At 37.9% G+C, this 10,080-nt stretch overlaps 1 protein-coding gene across 1 annotated transcript; it reads left to right on the top strand.

Moving 5' to 3' along the window:
- The first annotated feature begins 4,643 nt into the window (after positions 1-4,643).
- On the top strand, positions 4,644-9,725 carry SIKE1 (suppressor of IKBKE 1). The gene is made up of 5 exons (XM_010968303.3): positions 4,644-5,023; positions 5,257-5,362; positions 6,228-6,370; positions 7,616-7,729; positions 9,348-9,725. The coding sequence occupies exons 1-5, from the start codon at positions 4,865-4,867 to the stop codon at positions 9,447-9,449; spliced, it is 624 nt and encodes a 207-aa protein (XP_010966605.1). The 5' UTR covers positions 4,644-4,864; the 3' UTR covers positions 9,450-9,725.
- Positions 9,726-10,080: the final 355 nt, after the last annotated feature.

Below are 10,080 nucleotides of genomic sequence, written 5' to 3'. Positions count from 1 at the left end.
GGTTCACCATAACCCAGGGTGATCTCATCTCAAGATCCTTTTTGTAATTACAAGTGCAAAGATTCTTTTTCCAAATAAGGTCACATATACAGGTACTGGGAGTGAGGGCTTGGAAATATCTTTTTTTTTTTTTGGAGGGGGACACAATTCAACCCACTACAAAGCATATTTAAACCTTTAGATAATAGGGATGTCAATTTAAATATTATTACCATGCAATAAATTATTAAGACAATCAGTCAAAATGATAGACTTTTTAGATGTTAAAGATTAATTTCATAGGCCACAGCAATAATCTGAATTCTAATTGAGATACAGGGTATCTCAATTAGAATTAACATTTACAAGGAGAGTTTCATGATACAAGCTACTATCTGCTTTTCTGACTTTCTAGGAGAAGACTAAACATTTCTTCTTATCTGGTTGAGATTTCTTTCACCATAATTATGAGGGTCTGTGGTTTTTCAAGGCCAACCTAGAAAGCCATTAGTTATCAGCAACAGGGAAAAAAAATAGGTCTTAGAGCTCAAAACTTACCAACCACAGAGAAAAGGACAAAGGAGCAAAATAGGGTACTTAATAAATACAGTATGTGACATCTAATGCTTTACATCTATGCTTCCTAACCACAGAGTCTAGGTGTCTATAAAGCTTTGCAATGCAAATTATTGGCAAATTTTTTCAGAGGCATCAAAGGGGTGGCATCAATAAGGTATAGTATAGATGTGTGGACAATGACTCAAGGATGCTGAGAGGGCCCTCAGGGTTAAGTATAGTTGAGTATCTCTGCCCTTGCCTCTGTTGTGGGCCACTGGGACCCTGTACTCTCATAATTCTAGGCAGGGTTTCTCAGATTCAGGGACAAGAATAAACCTGCTACCCTGTCTGTGTAATATGGCTACAGCAATGAGTATGGTACTAGAAGAGGTATCAATAAAATTTCCCAGTCCTTCCCTCACTAGAGTTCATGTAACTGTGGCAAGAATTTTGCCCTGTGGTCAGATTTAGATCATCAGATGATCACTGGGATAAGGCATATACTCTGAGAGAGGCAGAAGTAGAATAGCTGATAGGTCAGTCTAAGAGCTGAGATAAGGTAGGGAGACCCCAAATCACTTCCTGGCCCAAAAAGTAAGGGTGGAATGATAAGGAGGAAATGGAGTCAAGAAACAGAAGCCAGACAGAAATTAGATCAGAATAGAAATGAGTCAGAACCAGCAAAACAGATCTTGGGCAAAATTTGTGAAATTTCAGTGACCAACACTTAAGGTGCCTGAGCTTATTTTACTGGTTTGTTGATGGGTGGAATGTGGAAGTATTGAGATGGCTTGAAGATCAGAACTCACTCCCACTTCTTCTCCCATCTAGAATCCATATTTGTATCTAGCCTTTTTTATTTTCCTTCCAATTAAGAAGCGTGAAATGTCTCTTATTCTAGTCAAGTCCAGCAGCTTCGCCTGTGTTCTTAACCCTATGTCTATCATCCCAAACAATAGTCAACAAAAATTTAAGCAGATACTATGTCCCTTCTCCTGGTTCTCCCTTCTGCAAATGTTCCCCTACTGTCTTGTATTTCTTTCTCCTTCCCCTATAAAGCCTATAAACATGCTCAAGCATTGTTCACAAAAACAGGGAAAAAAAAAAAAGAAACTGTGCCTTATTTCTGTATCCCCTTTTAATTATTACTAGAATCAAAAGATTAGCCAAGGGTTGGAGTTTACTGCTTGCATATGGCCTAAAAAGAGGGGTACAAAAGAATTAAGGGTGCTAGAGAGACAACAGTTCAAAGCACCAACCACAAGAGTCCAGTCTGGCCAGGGAAAAAAATTATACTGCAAGGAAAAAGTTTCACAGATAGGGAGAATAAGTATACATTCAGAAATAGAAGAGCTGGATGAGGTCATAGACAGTAACAGGAGAAAATTTTGCTAGAACTGGATAGACTAAAACAAAGGTTGCAGTCAAAGAGTTAGACATTAAAGCTTTAAATTTCTGATGAGGAACAATTTTTGGTTAATCATTAAGGGTGTGGCCATGGATGGTCAAATAAAACGAATGTCTCCAGAACTGAGGAGGCCAAGGAAGGATAGAACATTAGATGAATTGTCCACATGAACATGAAAGTCACCCAAGTGGAGGGCAAAATATGGAATAATCAAAAAGACTGTAAGCCAACTCCTCAAATCTATGAATAAAGGAAAACACCTAAGTAGAAGGTCATTAATTGACAGCAATATGGAGAGACAGAAGATTCTTCAGCTGGATGACTCAAATAAAGTGGAGGTTTTACACAAGCAAGTAAGAGTAATTGCTTGACAGTGTCATTGGGGAATTAGAATGACCAGCCTTGTTCTCAGCCCTAAATTGGGTGGGGCATAGAAGAATAACTACCCACCACTGAAAAGGCAGTAAGAAGTTGTGGTGTCCTTGAGGGAAAGCTATTAAAGGAGATGACTTGAGGTTGGGAGAAGACTGGTTGGAAGACTGTTGCTTTATCTGGGTGAGAAAGGATGAGAGCCCAACCTACCCAGTAGCAGTGTGAATACAAAGAAGGAAAAATGTTTTAAAAATATAAAAGAGATAGATTGCTTTGGTAATTCATTATGTTTGAAGAATAAGTAGGAAAAATAAAGGATGACTTTCAGAATTTTGGGCAAATGGGTATACAAATGTACTCTTCACTGAAACAAGAAGAGGAGCAGGTTTAGAAGCAAACAAGTTTATACTGTAGAGCACAGGGAAATATATTCAATATCTTGTAGTAACCTATGGTGAAAAAGAAAATGAAAACGAATATATGTATGTTCCTATATGACTGAAGTATTGTGTTGTACACCAGAAATTGACACAACATTGTAAGCTGACTGTACTTCAATTTAAAAAAAAAGATAATGAGTCAGGTTTTAAACCATATTAAGTCTGTGGTTCCTGTAGGTTGTCCCTGTGGAAACATTCCATCAGCAAGCAAATATAAATATCCTAGGCTCATAAAAGAGATTTGGGCTACACAGGTAGATTTGAGAACTACCATCATTGAATTGAAATTAAAGGCAAATAAGTGAAAGAGATCACTTAAGGAGAGTCTTTTTGCTTTGTTTTAATCAATGAATGAAATTTCTTTACCTCTGTGTCTCTGCATTCTTTTTTTTTTTCCCTGTTGGTCAATGGTTCTGATTCATTATTTTTGTTGAACTTTTTCCCCATCTCCCCATCTTGACAGTTATTGAATGTCTCCATGTGCCAGCTGCTGGGAATACAAAGGTAAAAAGCCCAATTCTCCTCCCCATCCCCTTCTCTGAGTTCTCACTACTGCTGTGACACTCTTGCCCCTTTCACCATGTTCCTAATCCTGTCACTACCTTCAATTATTTCTAAGAGTATGAACTCTTTCTCCTATTACAGTATAAACTCCCTAAGGGTGGCAACCTTGTGTCATTCTCTGCTGTATTCTCAGATACTAAACAGTGCCTGATACAAAGAAGGCTCTCCGAAAGTATTTATTAAAGTAATTAATGGAAAAGAACAAAGTTTGACGTACAAGCTTGACAAGGTAAACTCACAAGCCAATATAACAAATAGCACAAAAGTCATTGCTATTCTGGTTAAATTTGTTTTCAATTAATAATTGAATTAAAATAGAAAAAAATAGGCAAGCAGAAAATAACCACTCCATCTCACACCCATTACAATGGCTATTTAAAAAACCCGACAGAATAGCAAATATCTGCAAGGATGTGAAGAAACTGGATGTGGAGAAATTACGCACTGCTGGTGAAAATGTAAAATGGTGCAGCCACTGTGGAAAACAGTTTGGTTATTCCTCAAAATTTTTTAAAATGGAATTACCACACACCTCAGTAATTCCACTTCTGGGTATATACCCAAAAATAAATTTAAAGGAGGAACTCAAACATATTTATACATGTGTTCACCGCAGCATTATTCACAACAGCCAAAAGTGGAAGCAACCCAAGGATCTATCAAAGGATAAATTGATAAACAAAATGTGGAATATATATGTATATGTGGGTGTGTGTATGTGTATATGTATACATATATGTATGTGTGTGTGTGTGTGTGTGTGTGTGTGTGTGTGTATAATTCAGCCTAAGAAAGGAAGGAAATTATGTACATGGATGAACCTTGAGGACATTATGCCAAATGAAATAAGCCAGTCACAAAAATGACAACTATGATTTATATGATTCCACTTATATGGGGTATCTAAAGTAGTCAAATTCATAGAGACAGAAAGCAGAATAGAGGTTGCCAGGCGCCAAAGGGGAGGAAGGTAGAAAAGGGAGTTAAAGTTTAATGGGTACAGTTTCAATTTTGCAGGATTAAAAAAGTTCTAGAGAGAAATGGTGGTGATGGTTGCACAACAATATGAATGCACTTAATACATTAATACTGAACTGTCCTTTAAAAAATGGTTAACATTGTAAACTTTGTGTATTTTACCACATTTTTTTTAAATTAAAAAAAAAAAAAACAAAAAAACAACGATGACAAAGTAACAATCCACATCAGTCAAAACCAGTAAGGAAAGGAGAAACTCGGAGGAGCCCAGCCATAACTCAACTTGACCACCGGGCCATGGGAACAGGAAACCAAGGGCGTGGCAAGGGCAAGCCTCTCGGGCTTTCACAGGGCGAGGCTACAGGGCGAGGCTGCAAGGCAAGCCGCAGGTTAAAGCGAGTCACTGCCGCCTAGGCTGCCACTGCGCAAGCGCACATCGCAGCTCCCACCGAGGCGCCTTTTAAACGCACCCGGAAATGACGTCTGTAACACTGAGCCTGGCTCAGGGAGGAGCTGACTGGTTCGTACAGGTGAGCGGTGCTGCGGCTCTGGTCCTGCGGCTGCAATGAGCTGCACCATCGAGAAGATTCTGACAGACGCTAAGACGCTGCTGGAGAGGCTGCGGGAGCACGATGCGGCCGCAGAGTCGCTGGTGGATCAGTCGGCGGCGCTGCACCGAAGGGTGGCCGCTATGCGGGAGGCGGGGACAGCGCTTCCGGACCAGGTCAGGCAGAGGGTAGGGGCCCGTGCCCTCAGGTTCTGGGCACTTGACGGGTGGAGGGTGAGATAAAGTGGGAACTCGGCCCGGAATTTTTCCTTGCTCTTAGAGGGAGGCGGTGAGACCTTTCAGCGGGGTCGGGGCTGAGAAAGCTGCCCTGGAGCTCTGCCTCCTACCTCTTCAGTTGCACCTGCGGCTGTTTTGTTTACGGCGCGATTAGTCTGTCTCTGTTTGTCCAGTATCAAGAGGATGCATCCGATATAAAGGACATGTCCAAATACAAACCTCACATTCTGCTGTCCCAAGAGAATACACAGATTAGAGACTTGCAGCAGGAAAACAGAGGTTAGTCAGGCCTTTTTGTGTAGTTATGATTTTCTACTATCCAGTAATATTTCAGAAGTTCTTGCAAACTGTTCACAAAAGCGCACATGCTATATGTTATTTCCAGGTCAGTACTTTTAACAGGAACGTTATCTTGTGCTGGCCCAGTAAATAACAGTTTGTTACATTACCCTTTTGAAGGTCATCTGTCTGGTTTTGTATAGGCAGCTTATCAAAGAGGTGCTTAGTAGAGTTCAATTACTGCATGACTTATCTAGGTGTCTCCAGATGGAGGCTTGCATAACAAAAGAGTTAATATCTTCCAGGGCTTAAATTCTAGTGTTTAAATATTAATTGAAATAAACATTAAAACTAAGGTTAAAGTTTTTTAATGTTCTTGTACAGGGTGGAAGAACTAAGTTTTATCATCAGGTGTATTTTCTTGGGCTTGATGAATACATTATTATTGACAGTAGCGTGAATAGTTACTTGTATATGGGTTTACAGAGGGCTTTCACGTATATCATCCCATTATATTCCTATGTCTTCATTTTGGTGTAGATAAGCCAGGTATTTATTATAAGGCAGATGAGAAATAGGCTCAGAAAGGTTAAATGATTTGCTTAAGGGTAGTAAGACCGTAACTCAAGAGAACTGAACTTAAATTCATGTCTTCTGATGCCACATCCCATGTTATTTCTACCAGACTATACTGCCTCTGCCTAGAAAGTTATTTTTCACATAGCCTGTAACTATAAAGTTTTGTGGATTTACAACTTTGGATTCATTATATCTCATTGAGTGTCATGAAATTCCAGTTGTTTACGTTTGGATTTCGGAGCTATCTCTCAGATATCACTGCCAAGTTATTTTATTTTTTTGATAGAGCTATGGGTTTCCTTGGAGGAACACCAGGATGCTTTGGAACTCATCATGAGCAAATACCGGAAACAGATGTTACAATTAATGGTTGCTAAAAAAGCAGTGGATGCTGAACCAGTCTTGAAAGCCCACCAGTCTCACTCTGCAGTAAGAATCTTTAATGAATAAATTCAAAATGAACTGAATTAAAATCTTGAAATTGTTTTAGATTCTGTGCATGCTTTTGAAGAAAAGTCAGCTTGTTTTCCTTTCATGTTTATCATATTTGCTGTTGGTTTTTATATAGCTTTGTGAAAATATGAATAGAAAGAAGTGGGTAAGGGACTTATTAGGGCTTTTTGTTTGAGTAAGTCTGAAGTTCCTCCCTCTCTCACCAAGATCTCTTTTCAAGATGTTAATGAATACTTAGTTCTTCCACCAAACAGCATGCCAGTTAGTGTTTAAGGTGCTCAGTAAATACTTGGGTGATTATTATCATACATTTCACTAAATTGTAAGCTCCTTTGTTGTAAAGAGCATGAATTCATCTTTAATCCCTAACATAGTACCTGGTACATAGCAGGCTGTCTCTAACCTTTATTAAACTGAACTACATAGCATCATACTGTGTTGTTAGGAGAGAGAGGTATAGTTTAAAAAAAAAATACATGACATAGTTTCTAAGTTTTGGTTGCTTATGATTTAATTTGGGAGACCCAGTAATTGTTCTTAAGTTTGTAGAGTGCTTCACAGTTGTCATTGTGCATTTACATGTACTATATCATTTAATCCTGGATTAATAGATTGACACCTCACTATTTGCTACAGTAGGACTTATGAAAGATAAGTTTCATTTTAGCTTCCATTGAAAACATTTTACTGACTTTAACTAAAGTCATAGGGTACAGGGATATTTCAGATATGTGAATGGCTTTCATCTGGATGAGAAACTTTATTATCTGTAGTCTGGAGGAGAAAACTTGAACCTTGAAGGAGACAGTTTAGCTCATGTGAGAAACTTGCTAAGAGATATGTCCAAAGATTGAATAAGGTATCTTAGAATGTGGTAAGCTTCCTACCAATGAAAGTATTCAAATTTAAATTCAACTGCCATTTAAATATTGTCTGGGTGAAAACCAGGAATCCTAACTGCTAGACCATGTTGGGGAGGACTAGAGATACTGTCCAACATCCAATGGGTGGCTATATTTTTTGAAAACAAATTACCTATGAATATCACAAGATAACTTTATTACGGCTTTACATCTGAGGACTTGGATTACAGTGAAACTCCTGTGTAACCTCGGTAGCATAGACAAAATGAACTTATAACATCGTAATGCACATGTTCTCATGAACTTTCTATCTGTAAAAAAAAAAAAACAAAAAAAAAATTTTCACCTATCTTCACAGGAAATTGAGAGTCAGATTGACAGAATCTGTGAAATGGGAGAAGTGATGAGGAAAGCTGTTCAGATGGATGATGACCAGTTTTGTAAGATTCAAGAAAAACTAGCTCAGTTAGAGGTAAGATTGTTTCTACTTTAGGTTCACAATATCTTAGGGAGTTTTCATAGAGTCTGAAAGGTACGCCATTGCTATCCTATCACTGCAATATATTGATGTTTTCTGTGTGCTCTAATTTAAAATTAAAACACATCCTCCATGCCCTTTTCAAGAAAGGAAATGTAATCAGCAGCAAACAGTGAAAATGTGAACTATGTATTGGCTAGAAATTGAGGTATTATATCAAGAGGGTAGAGAGGGTGGAAGGGACAGATTACATGTGAGCTAAAATCCTCATCTGCCATAAAAGAAACTCAAATAGATAATGTCTAAACTTGATGATCAGGAAATAGCAGTGCAGGGCACATTATTTAGAATTATGGAAATACCAAAAGAAATAGATAAAAATATTAGAAGTGGTTGCCTTTAGGAAACAAAGCCAAGAGACTGCTATTTTATAAACCTTATAGTCTTGATTTTTTAAAAGCTATTTTCATGTAATATTTTGATTAAAATGGGAATAATTTACAAAGAAAGGCCTAGGGTGTTAGTGTGCCCCTACAATTATTAAGGAAAACCATTACAGTAGATCATTTGAATGTTCCTTATTACAAGATGCTGTCGTGGGCCATTTGAGAAATACCAGAGAGAAAGAGATAGGGCCCCTCCTCAGAGTCTAGTGAAAGGCATAAGACTAGTACTTTTTTGGTATCAAATGGTATATAAGTGCTAGGAGAGAGATACAGAGTATTAAGGGAAGCACTTTATATGACACAGATATAATGACCATGGGCTCTAACTCTTGGTGGAACCTGAAAATACTCTGGTTTACCAGAATTTCCTGCAGAGAGGATGAACAGTGCAAGCTGCCCTGTGTGGAAATCAAAAGGAGTGGCAAATCAAGTAGGATTTTGGAGTTAGTTAAAATGATAGAATGACATTGTCAACACCACCCCTAATTTACCTCAGTTACGGAAACAGCCCAAAAGACATGCAGGACAAAGTTTACTTAATAGTTTAAGTGGAAGAAACCTGGGCATCAGATTGAGACCCTAGCATTACCACATCCAAGTTGTCTGAGTTTGGACAAGTTTTTGAACTTTTGTGAGCCCCAGTGTCCTCATCTCAGTGTCCACATCTCAGTGTCCAGTGTCCTCACTGGAGAGTATGGATGTAGGCAATGGTACCTACCCTACACATGGTTATGAGATAAGATATGGAAGACAGCGACGTGGTACCTGGCTGTGTGTCCAATAATTCTTCCCTTTCCTTCCTTTCTCCAACTGTAGGACATTGGAGAGAATATTGAGGAGAGTGAAACTATTAGGAATTTGAAAGATAGAAGAAACAATAGTAAAACTTGTGGGAACCATGAAGAGTTTGACAAGCAGTGAAATTTCTCAAGTGGAGAGGGACCTTGTTTTTTGCTTTGTAGACCTAATCCACAGCATATAGAAATTACTCAGTAAATGCTTCTTAAATGAATAAATAAGTATTTTAGGAAATTCTCAGTTCTTCTGTTTCTTTAAGCCTTTTAAAATTAAAATAATATGCTTTCTGTTTCTGGCCCAGAACAATGTGTTCTGATGCAATTTGACAGTCAAAATAACTGAAATGAACATATACTTTTTTTTTCCAGCTTGAAAATAAGGAACTTCGAGAATTATTGTCCATCAGCAGTGAGTCTCTTCACATTAGGAAGGAAAACTCAGTGGACACAGCTTCCCAAGCCATCAAATAATTCAACTTCTGAATGACCGCTGGAGATTGCTTATCAAGGAAGGAACTTACCTCTCTATTCAAATATCGTCCATTCACTCTCTTGCCTCACACTTGATTTAGTGTTGATTAAATGTATCAAGTGGTAGGTTAGAATTCTCAGTCAAAAGTAGCTGTCCTCAAAAACAGTTTTTGGGTGTGTTTGTGAAAATACAGAATTTCACCATTCCTTTCTCTAAGAGACTACTTTTAATTTTCATTTCTGGGACCTCGGTTTATATAAACTGTTTTCAATTCATTTTTGTCCTTTCATATCTCTGAAACTTGGAGCATTTTATTATAAGCCAGCAATTTTATTTTATATAGGCTTGTAAATTGCAATTCTAAAAAATTTTAAAAAGATATTAGCTTTTAAAATCTATTTGGCATAAACTTGGATTGTTTTTTTTTTTTTCTATTTGAGAAAAATAATACAATTCCACAGAAGGAGATTGCCAGATTCTCTAACTTGTCATGTCATTCACCTTTTATGAAGTTTTAAGTCTCTCTGGTGCTAAGAGTTGGCACTTTATGGCCTAGTGCCTTTACTCTTAATTTGAGAGAACCTATTACTAGTCCCCAGGAAACATACTTGAAAATAAGTCAACTGTTTT

The sequence above is a fragment of the Camelus bactrianus genome, chromosome 9 (assembly GCF_048773025.1).
Source record: "Camelus bactrianus isolate YW-2024 breed Bactrian camel chromosome 9, ASM4877302v1, whole genome shotgun sequence".
NCBI classification, from domain to species: Eukaryota; Metazoa; Chordata; class Mammalia; order Artiodactyla; family Camelidae; genus Camelus; species Camelus bactrianus.
The sequence above is the reverse complement of the archived record's forward strand: the minus strand, read 5'-3'. Positions and strand labels throughout refer to the sequence as shown.